Source organism: Lingula anatina, chromosome 1, assembly GCF_051362555.1.
Source record: "Lingula anatina isolate TDL-2025a chromosome 1, LinAna3.0, whole genome shotgun sequence".
NCBI lineage: Eukaryota > Metazoa > Brachiopoda > Lingulata > Lingulida > Lingulidae > Lingula > Lingula anatina.
Window position 1 is genome coordinate 63537480 of NC_141767.1, and position 20113 is coordinate 63557592.

General features: G+C 36.3%; 1 protein-coding gene and 1 long non-coding RNA gene across 2 annotated transcripts; one reads left to right on the top strand and one right to left on the bottom strand.

Moving 5' to 3' along the window:
• Nucleotides 1-4230: 4230 nt before the first annotated feature.
• LOC147764868 (uncharacterized) lies at nucleotides 4231-8854 on the top strand. The gene is made up of 4 exons (XR_015331925.1): nucleotides 4231-4246; nucleotides 4496-4890; nucleotides 5106-5167; nucleotides 8209-8854. It is a non-coding gene; the product is annotated as an uncharacterized LOC147764868 (long non-coding RNA).
• A 4105-nt stretch (nucleotides 8855-12959) lies between these two features.
• LOC106151216 (uncharacterized) lies at nucleotides 12960-20084 on the bottom strand. Its single transcript, XM_086999237.1, has 12 exons — nucleotides 19737-20084; nucleotides 19002-19161; nucleotides 18274-18444; nucleotides 17742-17833; nucleotides 16976-17456; nucleotides 16624-16737; nucleotides 16318-16432; nucleotides 15924-16013; nucleotides 15095-15306; nucleotides 14661-14867; nucleotides 14029-14203; nucleotides 12960-13564 (listed from the first exon to the last, which is right to left on the bottom strand). The coding sequence occupies exons 1-12, from the start codon at nucleotides 20051-20053 to the stop codon at nucleotides 13473-13475; spliced, it is 2226 nt and encodes a 741-aa protein (XP_086855363.1). The 5' UTR covers nucleotides 20054-20084; the 3' UTR covers nucleotides 12960-13472.
• Between the last annotated feature and the right edge of the window lie 29 nt (nucleotides 20085-20113).

Genomic DNA, 20113 nt, shown 5'->3' on the forward strand with positions numbered 1-20113 from the left:
ACCATGAAAGCATCAACAAGAAATACACTGAGACCAGAAGGCACTGTAAAGCCCCCTGTCACAATTATTTGGAATCTGAAGTAATCAAGCAGAATGAGCCATAATGAAGAATTTTCAAAATTGCGCCACATTCGTTGGGTAATATCAAATTGACCTTAATTCCAGTAAGAATACCTCAGAATGCGCTTCGAACCCACCTGGATTGATTCGTGCACATTTTGGTTGTATTGTATTAGCTCTCAAATGCAGCTGAAATGTAGTTGGAACACATTAGGAATATCGTTGATGCTGTCTAAATATAGTGAGAATATTAAGAATGCACTTCAAATGCCATATAAGTGTGGTTTCATTGCTGGCTGAATTCTGGCCTGCAATCAAGATGCATTCGAGTTGCATTCCTGCTCATTGGAGGCACAATGTGGAACATTCTGACAAGATTTGAAGCTCCTTGTCCATTTCGGTTCTCCCTTGAATGTGATCAAAATGTTTCGAATGCTGTTAGAATTTCGTAAGAATCTTAAGAATGCGCTCATAGTGCAGTTAGAATACACTTGAATGCCATTCGATATTTTTCCACTTGGAAAGTTTTGAGAATGAGCAAAACATTTTAACGGGACGCAAAAATGGACCCAAACATTTAGAATGGGCTCAAAATTTTTAGATACTTCAAACATCCAGGAATAAACAAGAAATTTTCATTCCAACTACATTCTAGCAAATTCTGCCTCTAGTATGACTAGGTTATAAATGAAGACAATAAGGATATTGTCACCGTTCACCCAAAACTCCTTATTTACTGCCTTACATACATTCTTTTCAGTGATAAATAAATTTTCAGTGTTCAGTGATTACATTAGTTAACATTTACACATGTCATCTTACGGGTACGCATAATTGCAGTTTGGGGGTAAAAACTGAAAAATTGGTTTGTCAAATTTCTGTTTTACCTGAACACCCGTGATCACTATTTCAAAGCCAATTTAATGACACCAATTAGTACCCTAAAACCCTGCCAGTGATTTTTTTTAAGCCTTAGTTCAGATTTGATCGTTGATAAAACAAAATTATACCTTTGTTTTTAGAAGACCTGTCATTACGGACTCATAACTCCATAACAAAAGCATTTAAAGCAAAACGTTGGCATGGGATTGTAGCTCATGCCCTTGTGGTCCATTGGCCAATTTTCGTGATAAAATCTTGTTCAGGGATGAAGTTAAGCCCCATATGGATTGCTAACCTATCTAAAAAAGCTTATCTTATCTAAATAGATGATTAAAGCTTTGAGTTGCTTATGCTTAGGCCACACTTTTTTATTTTTATGGATGACATCCTCTGGGTACCCCAAAATCGGTGCGAGAGGGCGAAAAAAAAAAAAACGGTCCAAAAAAAAAATACTGCTTAAGTAAAGGAATGCTGTCAGTACACAGCTGGAAACACAAATTTTACCACAGAAACACTTATCAAACTAACAATATGTCTTTATCCATGCTCTCAAAATATTAAAGCATTGTGAATACTTCGTAGAAATGTAAAAAAAAGTCATGGATAGATATACTTTTTATTACAAAATCTATTAAGGTTATTTCATGCATTTTGTTGGTATAGCAATCAATAAAACAAATATCAAACAAACAGTGTGTCTTTATTCGTATTCTCAGAATATTAAAGCATTTTGAACACTTCACAGAAATGTTAAAAAAAATGATGCAAAGATATGCTTAATACTACCAAATCTATTAAAGGTCATTTCAGACGATGCCATTTTGTCTACTTCGACTCACACGGCCAAACTGTCAGGTGGCCTGTCCGACCTTCAGCCCACCAAATACCTAGACGCCCTTGTCGACCCTTTTTTCGCTACAGAAAACCTGGTAGCCTATGTGCTGCTTTGTACAGAATGTCACTGAAATTTTTCGGGCGATAATCGCTGGCGGCCGCCAGCCTTTCGCACAATTGTAAAAAGGTGATATCTCCATGTCCAATATCAATGGCATACCAATCCAAAACGACGGCACCCGTTCTCTTTATGACTTTAATTGTCGTGTAATTTGAAAGTTATCCTAGAGATGAATTTGACGGCAAAGCGGCCACATTTCCACGTGGCGATAATACGCATGCGCAGAAAGCTCATTTCCTGGCAAATTCAATAACGACGTTTGCACCAACCGACTTTGTTGGGGGGCTGGGGGGGGGGATTTTTTTTTTTTTTTTTCCGGAGAACGGGTGAAAATCGGTGCGCGCGCAGGATGTCATCCATAAAATTAAAAAAGTGTGGCCTTATACATTGCAACGAAAAAATATAAACGCCAATATTTCATATTTTCAAGAGTTATTTCATTGTTTCAAAGCAGAACAAAGACAGATACATTATAATTATTGAATAATTAGATGCAGGAAAAAACTCATTTTTGGTATCTGGATGGTAATAAAGAGTAACAATATCCTTAATGCTCTGCTACTGAGTGTTCTACTGTAAATATTTCCGTATGTAACTAACATTATGCCTATTCTATATGTCAAAACTTTTCAGTTTCATGTGATCCTTGAACAATATTGACCATATTTGTTGTATTATTGTTTTTCCTAATTTAAAAGCCACAGTTGCATATAAACATTTGTATTTATGTACACAGAAATGGTGATTGTGGGGTGATTTTTACCTCAAAATGACCAAAAATTCCTCTTTTTAACCCAAAATGAAGTGACCCAACCGAAATGATGTATCTATTTGCGCTCATTGATCATGAAATCACATGGTTAGACATATAACAAGCCATCTTTGAACTGATATTTAAAGATTTACATGAGAAATATCTAATTTGAGGGAGCGTTTGGTGGCCATTTTGAAAAATCACTTGATACCAATATCAGATGTAACTTAAAATGAAAATACTTATTAGATTTGTATTCAGCAGCCAAAATGGCCATAGAATCCACTTGTCTGAAATTAAATTTCCCAAAAAAGCTTTCATTTGCCCACCCCTACTTATGCCTTCCATTTCCATGGCATTTCTTTTTCTACTTTGACTAAGTTTACCCATCCCCACCAACAATAAAAACATAAATGTTGCTCCATCATTGTTCCAAGCTCAAATGCACAAATTACAACCTATTACCTTGGATGAAATATACTGTGGCTTTTTAGTCCAAACTATAACCAAGTGATGTCACTTCGTCTCATACATGTAGCAATTTAAAAGTACACAAGTGTTGTTTCACAGCAGCAAAAACAACAACATTGTTTCATATTATAACATTGTTTTAAATGTATCCATTTATTCATTACAAGTAATGCACCAAAGCGTCAGTGACAACCTTGGCCTACATTAGATAGATTATAATGAGTATTTACAAAATATACTTAATTAAAATGCATTTCAGCATGTGTATCCTTAATAAAGCGAAAAATACAAATTGGGGACGGGCGCTACAGGTGGGGACGGACGCTACATTTGACCACTAATCAAATGGTATATCCACAGTGTGTCTTACTACTGGCCTTTTAGGTATATTATTTTATCATGGGTAGTGAAATGCATAAGTGCCTGAGTGTGGCTTTAAAAAAAGATAAACTGCTATCCTTTTGCTACAGGGGGGACGGACGCTACAAAATTTTGTGTTAAGATGTGATTTCAATTTTGGATTGTTGGAATTTTCAACTAAACATGGATTTGGACACAGTAATTTTTTTTAATGTATTGAAATACCTTTAAAAACACATTTCACTGAAGAAAAGTTATTGTCAAGCACAATATTTCCTTTCAGGGGCTCCTTGAAATCAACTATGTTAAAAACAGAAAAATCCGTAACAGAGCTCCCTTTTAACATTCAATGGCTTTTGTCTCATATGTTACACTATATTATGCCCAACTGATTTTCAGACAACATTATACCTCACAACTGATATCTTTAGTCAAACTAAATGCAATGAATTACAATACCAAATTACATATCCACTACCTGAAATTATTACACAACTCCAGTGACCCTTCGTAACAACTAAAAACAGCTGTATTTAGGGGATTCAAATAAGTATATTTTTGCCAATCTATGTCCGATTTTCAAAAAAAAATTTTTAATTGCTCCGACTAAGCGCCATCTTCGAGATTGGACTAAGGGTGGGCACTAGATTGGTTTTGATAATACTTAGAGGCAATGTAACATGCTCAATTTTGAAAGTGTACGTCTGATTGTGAAATAGCCGTTCAGTGATCAGCATATCGCCACGGTCATATAACATCCCTAGGTATGTATGTCGAATATTCCATAGTGTCCTCTGCCTTCATGCAATCAGCCCTTCGGGCGTATGGCTAAAGAAAGTAATCGAAATTCTAACCATTTGGTAAAACCAAAGTAAATCCCAAGTATAAAAGGTCTGTGAAAATTAGTCATAAGTCAGCAAGCATCTTTCATGTGTCATCAAAACGAAAAATTCAAATAACATCTCACAGAAAAGCATGTGAAAGCATCTTTTCATAATCCTACTGTATTTCAGCCGTAGGAAAGATATTGGTCTATGGAATCTTAAAAGGGCCAAAGCAAAAATGTGACCTTTCTGCGTGTTTAATGCATTTTGCACATTGCGATCGTTTCGCCAAGAGGAAGAGGAGTATTCATTTTCATAGCATCAGGGGCGGGTGGATAGGATGGGAATAAACGTGAAGCCTAACACCCAAAACCCTTTCTGCACATGCGTAAACCATTGACTTCACTACTTGGCCAATATAAAGCGGCGTATTTGAGAAGGAACAAGTTTATTCCGATACTACAACAGACACGACAAGGCGTGATATTTAGAGATACCCGTGGTCTTCAACATGGCAAAGGTTAAGATGTTTGCGGCTTTGCTTGTGGTTATGATACTGGTGCAGATGTTTGCTGATTCTGACGGTATGTTACTTACGGTTGCTCGCTCTTTTCGTGGCACAATGTAATGATCCGCCTCGGCTATTTTTCTGATTATTTTACTCTCTCTCTCATCGTGTGCTCGTAACATTTTTCCGACGATTAGTTTAAGTTAGTTTTACGTTTATCAAAGCTGTGCAGATGCGGTGTATTAAATCACTTTGACTTAAGCTTATTGTTTTATTTGTTCTTATTTCTAGCTTGGCGTAGACGCAGACAGATTCAGAGCAAGAGAGTCGCTGACGCTGATAACACTGACAGGGTATGATAATTCATTTAATCTTTTATGAAAACCTCTTGTTCTATCACTTAATTCCATCCTTACTACGCATATTCTTTTTTGTAATGAAAAATCGGTGACAAACCGAGTGAGATGACGAAGATTGATAAACAGCACTATATGCTTACGGATATACATGTACTCTTTTGACAACCGAAATTAGTGTGAACTCGGCAATCATGCTTCTGCGCAATAGGTTATTTTTTTCAAATTACCAGACAAATAATTGCAGAACTGTGCGATTTTTGTGAAGACAAAAGTGTCTTCCAATAATTATTCAGCGTCACAATGGTTTTATTTGACTTGTGTATAGAACATCTTTGCAAAAATAAAAGAAGTGGTAAAGATGTGTTTTTATGTCAGGGAGATCTGATATTGTGCTGTGGCTTTGAAATATTTCGATTCCCTGAGGCCACGGCCACTGTGGTAGAGAAAATAAAGTTATTGACCGACCTTTATTGGGTGGATAGTAGTAGATTTGCTGATGTCTATCTGACTTCTTTACACAAAATCTATCGGAACCCGTGTGATAAAACCACGGACGTGTTGTTCTTTATACCAATGGAGACTTTCATAATTTTGCATTATGCGATATACCTAGAATTTATCTCCTCAATTCTTAAGTCGTAAGCCAGTCAATCGCCAGTCCAAGAATGCTATAATCCTTGACATATTTCGTCTGGATGATAGTATCGTCAACAAATGTGAAACCAAAGATATAGAAACCACTTCAGAGCAGGACATACCGAGTCTCGCTGATGTGATTACAGTTTACTCTAATACTTGCAATGGATCTACCTATGATGTCGTTATCAAACAACTAAGAAAACACTAAATTACAAAAGGAAGTTCACTGGCTGAAGTCGCAACTCCCGACCTATTGTCACAGCCATCGCTGTAGCCAGTGGTACCGCGCTCCAGAGCGCAATGTCATCAATGAAACTGCTGTGATGGATGACGCCATAGTAATAATAACGAACAAGATAATGACAATTCTGAAACTTAAAATATTTTAGTAAATATTAAGACTTCATTGCCGGGGTGATGCACACCGGCCCTACGGTCAATTTAGAACTAAATAAGGGAGCCACTACGAAGACTCAAATCAAACCGGTCGTCACGGCCGTGGACATAACGAAATTTTTCGTAATTTTGTCCATGTCACGGCAAACAGCGGTCACTCTGCCAACGTTATTAAACCTGGGCCCCGTAACTCGAAAGCATCGCGATATCACATAGAGGCTACAATGTATTATTTGGGGCGAGTATGGTCGAGTTATGGAATCGAGACGCTTGCGCTCGGTCGCAATGCGCGATGGTTTCGAGTTACGGGGCCCAGTTGTTAGCGCCCAGGTCTCAAACCCAATAAATTTATTGACAACTTATCCCATAATAATGATAACAATGATATCATCGCACATGTGGTCAGTATGGGAATTAACAGCGTTGAGAAATGCAAGATCCTCTCAGAAAAATAAGGGAAGAAGTTATTTGTGGTCACCGTACCATCTGTTTTATAAAATAATGAATATCATGCCAGACTCATATTGGTCGTACACTGTATATAAAAAAAATTATGATTCTCTAAAAGCTACTGTTAAATGGAATGGATTATCAAGTGAAACCTTCAGCATTTCCAGTGGAACTAGACAGGGGAGTATATTGTCGCCTGTTCCTTTCAACGTTTTTATGGATGGCTTGTTACACATCTTTCACATGCTAACGTGGGAGTCAAATTCGGAGATGTTACGTATAACAGCCTAGCATACGCGGACGATGTCACAGTCTTCGCAACAATTGCGCCTGGACTTCAAGTTTTGGTTGATATTTGTTTTGATTATGCAAGGACGTAGAAAATGCCATTTGGTAAAGAAAAATAAAAATGTATAATTGCTGGAAAGTCACTGCTAAGCCAAACACACGAAGTCCGCCTGGGGCAGAATTTTATGAAGAACGACGACTCGCTGGACAAACTTTGTGTTACATTCAATAGAAATAATACAGCGGATGACTACATAGCCTACAGGCGTAACAAAAGCATTCCGTATGTCTTATGGCGTGTGTTATCCGGGCTTAGATATCAAACCATACCTTCTATGTGGCGAACAATAGTATCACCGGCCAATATCACTTACGAAGTTCATTCGGTTTGCACGCCTCAGAAACACCTGCAAACGAATTTGTTACTAGATTTATGGGTGTTTCCTCCAGATTTTGTGCATCAGAGCTTTTAAAAGAAATTCCAAATACTAATGCTGCTGCTTTTAAATCAGGCAAATTTCTATTCTATAAGACCATGACCATTGACTCACCGTGCCGTAAGATTAATTTTATCGTATCAACTATCTCATTTAATACTCAATCACTCATTGATGAGAGGGACCCTGCTTTAATGATATCTTTTGGTATAAGCCCAATTTTATGTACAGTATGATAAACATGAAATCTGCTAGCAAAGGGTCACGGGACCATCAGGACTAGTTTACACGTTGAGCTTTCTATATAGTTAATAGTTCCAGATAACAGGAAAGACAATCTAAGGCTGTATTCCCAGAGCTTTTAGATCGATCTATCCCCGCGGGGAGTCTCACTAGAATACTGTCAGATAATCCGGCTTAAATGTCCGTCCCGCCTACTACAAGCTGTAAGGGGGTAATTAACTTTCGTGTCCGCTCGGCTGACAGCTATTTAGCGTGAACCCCCAGGGAGTTAGGTCGATCTAAAGTAGATCGATCTAATCTCTGGAAATGGGGTCTAAGGAATACATGCTTGTGGGACTATTTTTAAAATCTTTTTAATTGGCCTCTATTTACACTGTGTTATTTTTATGTATTTCGTTTTATTCCATCTCATTCTAACTTATTTTATTTTATTTGTTTATTTTTCATTTTTTTAAAGGTGGTTATATAAATAAATAAATAAATAAAACGGATTCAGAGTTGTTTGTACTATTGGTAACACCCAATGTCATTCTTGGAATCGTCACTAGAGCTTTTGACTAAAATATACATATATTTTTTCAGAACCAGCTGTCTCACAAAGAACGCGAAATGGTTATCGATCTGCTCAAAGACAAGATAGCAATGAACGACGATGATGGTGAAGAAGATTAATAAAGGCCATCAGACATTCACGCAGACAGATTTTGACACCCGGAAGACATCACATGTGTACTAAACAACCATGGTTTTGTCCTGTGGATTGACTTTTCAAGCTCCTCAATTGGTCCAGTAGAATAACTTCAACGGTTTAACTTGTAATTTTTATATAAAATTGAATTCATTTACAAATAACAATACCACGGTCGGACAGTGTCTTGAAAAAAGGAAACAAAATAGACCAAAATATACTGAATTACAGTAGAAATATAGCTAGTAATTTGTTGAGAAGATATAACTTACTATGCTATCTGTAAAGAAATATTACCGTAATGATTGCTTTCGTATGTCTATTTTAACTTAGCTATATACTTTTAGATTTTAAAGGAATGACGAACGTTATATTTTATCCATAATTTTTCTCTTCAATATTTATTTTAAAAGTACCTAATCCCGTTTTTAATACAGTACCTTACATTTTATATATACATTCAATGGGTGTCTTATATATTGCAAAGAAGCACAATAAACCCCAATAACAATAAATACTAGTTACTGCGTTGGAAATCAACATCCTTTTTCTTCGTTATAAACCATTATACATGAGCAAAAATATGATTCGTTTTCAAAGATCTTTTATTTTTTAATTTACAACCTAAGCCCCCTGTACACTAGACGGTGTTCTTTTAGCGTCCCTCGATCAAAAATGTGGCCAGGAAGATCAATGGTCGCCAAAGCATGGTAGTCTCAGTGTAAATGCTTCTGCGTCCATGCTGCGTCCTTTGAACGACCGAATGTAGATTTTACCTGTAAAAATGACAGCGACCTGTGCGTCCACTGAGCGACCTGGCTGCCCCCGTCAATTTAACACCTTTCTATTTTGAGTTGAGATAGCAATCAGTATGGGGCGTAACTTCATCCCCGAACAGAGCTTTTTCACAAAAATTGGTAGAGTTGACCACGAGTGTATAGGCTACAATCCCATGCCGTCATTTGGTTTAAATGTTTTTGTTATGGAGTTATGACCCCCTAATTACAGATTTTCATTAAACGAGGGCATTATTTTGCTTTATCAACGATAAAATCTGAACAAAGATTTCAAGAAAAATCGCTGGCAGGGTTTTAGAGTACTAAATGGTGGCATTAAACTGGCGTCAAAACGGTGTGCGTGGGTGCTCAGGTAAAAGAGAAATTTAAAAACCGATTTTTCAGTTTTACCCAAAATCGCAATCATGACGTCACCCGTAAGAAGACATACGTGTTAATTATGTTAATTAATTTAGTAACTGAACACTAAAAAATTTAAAAGTGCATTCATGTGAAGTATACATGGAGCCCCGTTGGTACATGCCCCTTGGGACGATCTATATGCGTTCTTCTCCTCTTACGATGCGCTCGTACAGCTCAGCATCAAGAGGAACAAACGCACGTTTCGTCTCATCCAGGAAGTAGAGTTTGTCGTCTTTAACTTCGCTAGGTTTAAACCCTTGTGCTTTGAGTTGTTCTTTCCTCTGTTTGTACGTGCCTGTCAGATCTAATGTGTGCTGGACACGCAGGAAAAGTGGCCTGGCATAAGCTGGGAGACTGTCGGAAAGACGATTGTAGATATTTTCAAACAGTTGCCATGTTAATTTCTTTTCTTTCTGCAACGTGACAGCAGCCATACCAACTCTACCCTCTTTACCGAATTACGACAAAAGCATGAGAATTAGAGCCAAGGGGAGACGATTTTGTCTTAGAAAACAGTTTGGGTGTTGAGAGGCCCGTTGTCTTTTGTGAGTGAAAAGTGAAGGCTAAAGGCGTTTTCATATCTGTGAGGTTAATAGTGGCTTCCCAACCCTTACCTGGCACTTTGACCCCATACACGCTGGCGTCCTCCACGCCTTCTACCTCTGCTAGAACGTTAGCGACCTCTAGTGTGGAAACGTTCTCTCCTTTCCATCTACAACACCAAACGTATCGTCTCAACCATTGTGTAGTAGATAAAGATATAATAGTATAATGTCTTTTTTTACTTACTGCATATGAATTACACTTGTTTCGTGAATGAAAAAAAAATGAGAAAAAAGGAAGAAATCAACCATTTTCGACCCATATAATTATGTGTTGCTCAGCTCAAGGAGTTGTTTGAGACAAACTCTTTGCACAGATGTATACCTTCAAATTACTGAATCCTATATGATGCTTTACCTAAATGTATCCCCAACTCTGTCACTGAAGTAAAGAAAATAGTTACTGTCGGTGTACAGTAAGTCTCCGGAGTTGAAATATGCATCACCTTGTTGGAAAACGTTGCGTAATATTTTCTTTTCTGTCAACCCTTTGTTCCCTTTATAACCCTCAAAGGTAAAATTTCCTTTTATGGCTGCTATCAACAGACCGGGTTCTCCTAGGAAGGGAAGAACAAGTCATGATAAATAACTAGAAATAAAATCAGCAGCATTCAGCAATGACGAACGCCTACATATAAACACTCACCACCGAGTATACAAAACTGTGCTAAAATTTGGAATTGCTTGCTGAAGGTTGCTTTTTTATACAATCGATGTGAATGCATAGAGACATTATAGTGGTTACTTAATATTCAATTAAAAATTCTTATTACAGGAAAGTACTGTGTGCCACACCTCTACCGACAAGAAACGTTAATGTCAGTAGAAAATGATCAAGGCAAATAATGTTGATAAATGATAATAATAAAAATGATAGTGATAAAAGGTCTACATTGTACCTATCTCGACAGGGATACAACGTTCATTTCTTACAGGTTCGTCGTCCTCGTGATCATACTTAACCAAGAAGCTCGGGAACACTAGTTGCTGAAAGCATGTTGATACGTGTTTCACATATATATATATATATATATATATATATATATATATATATATATATATATTTGCTATGTCAGCTCAATCATTTATCCACATTGTGATCAAAGTCGTGTTTGTGTTGTAGGGAATGACCTCGTATACCTTATGACAAATGACCGACGTTATAAGCTTCATGTGGACATGGAAGATGTGACGGGAAACAAAACCTATGCTCTCTATAACTTCTTTGCCATTGAATCGGAAAAGAGTAACTGCAAACTGAAACTGGGCGTATACACAGGCAATGCAGGTAAGCCTCGTGTACATGAAGTCACAAACTTATTCCTAAAAGTATGCACCTTTTAAGAAATAGATATAACCAGCTGTCTAAATAAGTTTTAAAAAATCAAAATGAAAAGTAAGGCCCAAGCACAATGCGCAGAATTAGTTCTTCATTGTTATTTTTCAGGTGACTCTCTTTCTAAATCATAATGGGTATCCGTTCACCACAAAAGACAAGGATAATGACAAAGTATTGAAAATTGTGCAAAATATTACAAAGGTGCCTAGTGGTATGTAGTCTGTCCAGTCTAAATGGTTTGTACCACCTTGGTCCACATACATTATACGCTGATGGTATTAACTGGCACTCATTTAAAGGTTACTACCATTCTTTAAAAAGAACCGCAATGAAGATTCGACCTATCGGGTTTAATACCGAATCTGTTGTCATTGGATAGATGCAAAATAAATATAAAGCTCTTTCAACCCCTTATCTGGTGAGCGCACCGGCAATTGAAATACAATTCAGTTTTTCAACAAGTTAACATTGTATGCATACAAACATCACTTCGGATTATGGTTTTACGTGCACATTATATTTTAGTCCTTTCTATTATCCATTTTATGTCGTTTTATTGAATCTTATTTATAAAAAAAGGTGGTACAACGGTACTTTATTTGTAAATTCGTCTCCACAATAAATACAAAGTGTGTCTAAAAAAAATAAGTCACCCCAATTTTTTTTTATAAACTGTTATCAGTGAAAATGTGAAACTAATTTAACTAACTTTAGGATTTAGGTCGTCTTCTGGGTTTTCCGGAAGACGGTCAGATTTTCAAGTTTACATTGATGGGTATCTAATTTTTTTTTTTCTGTCGGCAGTCGGTCAAAAATGGAGAATGGATCAATAAAGATAATTTGGAAGCCTGTCAGAAAATATCTCTGGATCCGCCCCTGCTTAATGAAACTATCCTTCTCTGCAGGGACTTTGGCTGAATGCAAACAGATGAACACACCTGCTCTTGTTTCCAACATCCTAGATAAATCATGAGCTTTTTTTAAATTCTACTCAATGTCAGACATGTTCATCTGATTGCACTCAGCGAGAGTCCATGCAGAGTGGGATTGATGTACGTAGAACGATGGTTTCATTGGGAATAAGCCTTAAGATTACACTCCTATTCATGCAGACAAAAGACGCCAAAGAGTTCTAAAGGCAATGTAGGTAATCAGACCTATAAACAGCGTACAAGTACCTAATATTTAAATGATCGTACGCTTTAACACGCATGGCAAGTTAAGTTTGATGCTAATACAGGTAATGAATGTTTTTCAATTTGTGAATTATTTTATTTCCAAATTAGATAATAATAATTTTTTAGTTTAAACACAGTCATAAAATGCTTTATTGTTTATGTAAAGATAACTGTGTAACTCGACTCACAGGACAAACGAAAAATCTCTTTTAAAAATCCAACATTAGTCATGATGAAATAATTTAACAAACCTGACAAAGTTTAATTGCAGTGTCAAAATTCTGCTTATAGAATAGCTTAAAATGTCATAAAAATTTAATCTTAAAGTCCTTTTTACTCCATTTCCATTTATTTCATTTACAATCACACAGGTATGTACAAATACAAGAATGCATCTGAATATAAAAAGAATCTAATTTTCAATCAGAAAACATCACTTAAGAGAGATTTTGCTGAAGAATCAGGAATGTTTCAAGCTCAATATCACATCTGAATGCAAAATGTTACGTATAGATAACAACTTCATGAAAAAAGTTTGATAAAAAACATCCCACTATTAAAATATACATTCTATTTTCACCAATTTGACATTTCTATTAAGAATGTTCGGTCAATTAACAACAGCGTTACTCCTTCTGAGCTGAATTATATCATAATTCTTGCATGATTTCTATCAGACAGACAAGATCATCCTGGTATCCAGTCCCTAGACAAAAGATTGGTAAATAGCATTTACAAAAGTACTATGTAAAAAGGCAAGCTGGTACACCTGACATGCAGGGCGACCTCAGACTATTGACACTGTATGGCACTGCTTTGGCATGAGTTTTAAATTTGCAGTTAAACAATAGTAAACATGGCCTCTAAGACATTGGATGGAGCATGTGTGAACTGGTTAGGTTGCTGACCCCCTGCATACACCTTAATTCGACCTGGAAGACAGAAATTTTTCTTGTTAAACACTGAAAATTGAAAATGTTTGAAAATAAATAATCAAACTCCCTATCCCTATTCTACCACTTCCCCAGGGGTCAGTCTATCATTAAAATACATCTGTGAAAAAGAGTCAGTATGAAGATGTAAGTTACATGAGAACATCATTAGCTACTATTGTGTACCATCCATTACTGTTATTATGTAAAAATGTTTTTTTTTTCATCAATAGAATAATCTGAGATAATTCCAAGTGAAGCAAGTCCCTTGGCTACCTATACCTTTATACAATGCTATCAAATTATGTGTTGAAAAGAAAAGTTAAATTATGACAATGAAGAAAAACTCCATCATATTCCTATGGATAATGTCTGCTACCATTGATCTGACATGAATAGACCACTCGGGGAAAATCTGTGCGCAAATATTCATTACCTGGTTCAACTACGCAAATATTCATTACCTGGTTCAACTACAAATCCCTTATTGTCCTCCCACACTGCCATTTGTTCTGCTGTGATGACAAACTTGTGTGTGACTGTCTGGCCCTTTTGTATATTGACTCTAGCAAAGCCAGCTAACTGATATCTGGGGACAACGACCTTGGCATCCATCCACATTATGTATATTTGAATAACCTGGAATTTCCATCAATATTGCTTTTAACCAAAAGTGAAGTCATTTCTTTGACAAACATATTCATTCCAATTTCTCAGTTTCCTTTTACCTGGGATCTACCTGACAGAAAAATAACCAGGACCCACCTGGTGGGTCCCAGTTTTTACCTATCTTACCTTTTTTCTATACAGAAATATGTAACTGCAAGAAGGTATTTCCAATATATTTCTGGTATTCTTGGCAATTGTCATTATCATCAGAATTGGTTTAAGTAATTTTACCTAAATGCTCATTACATATGAAGATTAAGGCTGTCACTGCACACAATAGTCACTTCCTTTAAATTCATAAGCCTGAAATATGCACAAGGTTGACAATAACAAAAGTTCCATTTCAATTTAAATAAATATACATAGACATGTCTTTCAAATTGTCCTTGGTATTTTCCAACATCAAGAACATATGAACATCATTTACCTCATCTCCTGGTAAACTTCCAATATTTGTCACATTGACAGCAATAGTGGCATTATTTCCAGCTCTCACAGTCACTGGCACAATCAGGTCTGAGTACATGAACTCTGTATAAGAGAGACCATAGCCATAAGGGAAGAGAGGGTCACCTGGCCCAATCCAGTACCTGTATGTGCGCCCTATCATTGTATAATTTGTTATCGGTGGTACCTGAATATTAAAAACATTCTTAAATCACAAGTAAACTACTGAGCATTATTTTTTATAGTTTCATAGAATCATTAGAGGAAAGTGTTAGAAATATCTGGTCAAAAATTCAGTATCTACTCTATTAACCCTATAAAATATTAATAACATTACACTCTTTTAATATACTAGCCAACATTAACAATTTACACACCCTACTGTATAACCCTTTAGAAATATTTCTCAATCACCTGTGCATCGTTAGCCGGCCACGTAGCAGGCAGCCTGGCTGCAGGATTACCATGAGCCCCTTGGTTCCACAACACCTGTATAATGGCATCACCTGCTGCCTGTGCTGGGTAGAAGCAAGCCAAAATGGCTGACACCTTGGAGCTCTCCTTTGCCCATTGCACATTCACAGGACCAGCATTGAAGAGCAACAGGATCACTGGCTTTCCACTAGCTGGGAAGATGAATATTTATCTCCTGTTTATCAACCAATGCCAAACTCAATATCAGGATACAGATATATCTATTCAAATCATAATTGTAATTCTTACATATGCTGACACATTAGCAAATCCATGTTGCCAGGATGGGTTGGATAGGGGCATTGGGGGGGGGGGGGGAACAATGACACATTTGCTGAAAGAAATGAGGTAAATGTAAAATAGCAGATAAGGGCAATTCTACTACAATATATAGAGTACAAGAATGGAAAATCATTTGTTTTTGTCTAGTTTTGCTTGTTATACTGTTTTTAAGAGGGAGAAGGGTTACCTGAGAAGCTATTGCCCCCCCCCCCACATCTGCCATTTCTGAAGTCTTAAAAAAACACTGTATCCTAAAAATTAAGTGCTGTAAGTGAAATAAAAAACAGATCAGTTTTGATATACAAATATTTAAATTTCTATACATCATATTGTGCAAAGCAATTATCATTTAGAGTTTGAAGTTATAGCTGTGGTCACCTACCAATTCTGGTTGATTTTCACAGCAGTTAAGAGGATATTTATTTAATAATTTTACATTATTAGTAATTTTACATTATTATTATTAGTAACATTATTTAAAAAATACCTGCAGAAGCAGCATCCATGATGAGCCTTGATTGGTTGCCTGGCAGCTCGAGACTACTGCGATCCTTGCCCTCTGCTTCTAAATTCCAACCTAAAATTTTCCAGGTAAATATGGCATACCAAATTCATTAAAACCTGGCCAAATGTATTAAATAAATATATGCAATAAAACCTTTCTTATGCTATAACTTACTGTTAGATATTTTCATATTCCTAATTTCAATCATTTGATAGAAAAGTGATGAAGTTAACTTGTAAACATTATAAAACTAATAAAAAATATACATCAAACTAATAAAAAAATAGTTACAAGTTTAAATGGGACTTTGCATGAACCATACAGAAATGAAACCATATTCAGGTCTAAAACAGTAAAAGCATCAAAGGAACCATACCTATTCCTGCACAAATCACCACTGCATCCACGTTTTGTGCTGCAGCATTGATGACTGCTGTTGGGTTGTAATTTGTGCATGGGTTGAGGTCATCACATCCTTGGGCAAAGAATACCTGCAAAAGATAATGGAAAACTAATTTCATATGAAAAAAATAGAGCTGATTACAAATGCAAAATAAAATCTTGCAATCAAATTCCTCAACTAAGGCAAAAACTATAGTGCATTTTTTATCTTAAAAAATTGCAATCATCAACCAGACAAATTACAAAACAAACAGGTGAACCAATACTTAAAGGCGCTCACCTTTTGGGCCATGGTGGTCAGACCTTGTAGTGGGGACCTGAAGTATCGAGTGTCCACTGGGGCAGAGTAGTCTCCATAGATCTGATATGAGGCATTGGCCATTGGGCCTATAATCTGACAAGAAAAGTACTCAAACTTTGTAGTGTAATGCTTATCCACAATGTAATCCATAAATCAATTAATAAATTATAACACATTTTATATTGCCATATCAAGGAATTATATAACTAAAATACTGAGCTTTACATATCACTACAGAGTTCTACATATCACAATTACTGTCTGTGTATAAACAGTCCGGCACCTAAAAATTCTCAGCAAATGTGCATCTTGTTGTTTAACAAATACTTACTGCTACAGACTTTAGTACAGTTTGTAGGGGTAATACACGTCCAGCATTCTTCAACAAAACAAAGGACTTGGCAGCTGCCTCCACAGCCAGATCTCTGTGTTCTCTGGACTCAACATAACTTAAGTCATATTTGCTGTATGGGACCATCTGAGGTGGGTCAAATTCCCCAAGTCTCATCCTTGTATAAAACAGAGGTTTGACCATTTGTGTCACTGTATCTTTTGTGAGCTTTCCTGCCTCTATGGCTTTCCCCATAGACATATACACAGCTGTGGCATTGAGATTTGGTGAAAGTTCTAAATTGGTTCCAGCATTGACACATGCTGCTACAGTGTCCACAGGGTTTTTAAGATACTTATGATATGATATTATGTTTTCAATTGCACCTTCATCACTGACAACATATCCTGTGAAATTCCATTCTTTCCTCAATATATCTGTAAGCAGTTTTTTGTTGGCACAAGTAGGAATCCCATTTAGTCTGTCAAATGAAAATGCAATTTAGTAAACAATTAGTTAGAAACATAATCCATTTTATTTGTAGGTATATAATTATGTAATTCATTGTAGAGATTCTCCAAGAGAGAGAGAGGATTGCACCCTGTAGTGGTTCTAAAACAGAATAAGTTTTCATCTTTAATTTCTTATTATCTTGCATTACTGTTACTCCTGCTATAAGGCTTATCTACATTAAAACCATGACAGATTAATCATATGTATTTAAAAACACTTTATCAAATGTGGATATGAGTATAAGAACCTTAACCTGTTGTAGCTGCACATGACACTGTAAGAGCCTGCACCAACACAAGCCTTGAATGCAGGGAGGAAGGTTGTCCTGAAATCTCTCTCTGAAACCTATTCAAAAAAAAAAAAAAAAAAAAAGGAAAATAATATAGCAGTAATTAAGAAAAAAATGCCATGTTCAGGGCCATTCAATCATACTACCCCCTTGATTTAACATCTCTTATCTTTCATAAAACTTTTTTTTGTCAATTGCATTCCATCAAATAAAGTTCAAGTAATGTGCATTGTTTATTTTCTTTCAACTTTTCATAATAAAAGCTGTTTTCTGAAAGAATGATTTAATTTTCCCTCTGTCTATTCTAATGCAAACTCTTGGCAAAACTCTTGATAAATTTGCTGCCTTGGTTCAAATCAAGAACAGATGCCCAAAAATATTAACTAGTAGAGAATTATGTGGTTCTTTAAGTCTTATTATCTATTAATTTTTTTTCAAAAACATAACCTAAAGGTCATTAATCAGAGAATGTTATTACTTTAAATATATCCTTTACCTTTGCATCAAACCCAAAGCGTGACACAGGTATATTCTCTGGTCCACCATGGACGTCGAAATGTTTGCAGCAGGCATTAGCCAGAACATAGCGTGGGTCTTGTCCTTGTAAGCCATGGACAAAGTTTTGAGAATACACACCAGAGAAATAGGGATCCTCTCCATAAGTTTCCTACAGTTTAATCAAAACAAAAGGTGTACATTAGCAAGCACTCCCAGCCACTCTATCCAACGTCAATATTAACACACATAAGGAAGTAATAGAGTAATTGCTAGTTAAACCCTGTTTCAACTCACAATTTTGATATCCAAAGGCTTATCTCATGTGATAATCATCCCATTTTATGTTGGGCAATGGTTACTGGATTCATGATGCAGATATGATGACTAACCCATTAATGTCATACTTTTTTTAATATCAAAATTGTGAGTTGAAACGGGGTTAAAATAACAATTTTTTATCACCTTAAGCACAGATGGACTTTTAAAGCATTTGACAAAATAAAAATGTTGCCATGACCCTAACTACATTACCAAATTTACTGTGAACTGAGAGGTAATCCTACTTATCACTGCTTTGAAGCCCACATTCTATTATTTGTAATATTCTCTTTCTTTTTACACAAGAGAAGACTACACCAAAACTGGGAAATACTTTGAAAATGGATAATCTGTAACTGTCAGTAATAAACTAATTACTGGTTATTATTGAACCCTTTTTTTTCTAACCTGATTTCTTCCCCAATATGGATGCCTCATAATGTTTATCACAGGAGCAAAACAACTGATGCCAGTGTGGTCTCCGTAGTTCCCCTTCTTGATGTTATCATTGTACTTGGCTCTTGCCTCTGTGGCTGAAGCTCTGGCAACTCGAAATATCAGGTCTGTGCTGCAAATATATTTAAAACAGAAACTGTACTGACATTTTTGGTTTGGTATAGCTTTTTTTTTGTTATTGATTGTTTGAACTGAACAGTGTACCCTGTATCATATGGTACATCAGTAAACTGTGTGAAAATCCACATACACTATGAAATCTACTGTAGTTAAAATATCCACTAAAATCTTCTCTAATAATTTAGGATTTTTAAAAAGATTTGTTGGTTGTTCCCTCATATGTAAAACAAGGAATCAACATACATCCATGGAGTTTACACAATGGTAAGATACTAGCTAGTACTGCTGGGGTCAACCCCCCCCCCCCCAAAAAAAAAAAAAAAAAAAAAAAAAAAAAAAAATTAAAGAAAATTAATTTTAAAAACTTTAAAAAACATAAAACAAAGCAAAATCCTCCATCTGCTTGTTTCTTTTTTATTTCTACTAAATATGTTGTTGATACACACATTCATTTATACATTTTTAAACACAGGTGTGTTTGGGGGTGGTTCTTTGTTTACTTTACGTTCACTATGTTGAAATTAATTACCAAAATCTACGCTGCGCAATAAAATTCTCATAGCCTACCTAAATGCTGCAGCCAGTCCCAGAGCTTGGGGAAAAGTAGTAGCTGTGCCTCCATAACCTACCCCACGCAGGCACTCATTGTTCCATTGATGGGGGGCGATCCCCAGCCGAGGTATCGCCGGCGCAGGTCCTCCCGGTCCTGCGCCTCCTTTAGCCATTTGAAGAATAATCTCTTCCAATGTTAATCTGTCTACAAGATCGTTCACCCTATCTGCCCATGGCAGAGACGTGTTTCTAAATGGATAGTCGAACGTAAAAGATGCATAAAAATGAAATGTCACCAGGACAGCAACGAGCACCCTCCTTGCAACCGCCATTTTCCAATCATGTGACTGGAGAATTTGACCTAATTTAGGTTTTCACCTGATCGGTTTTAT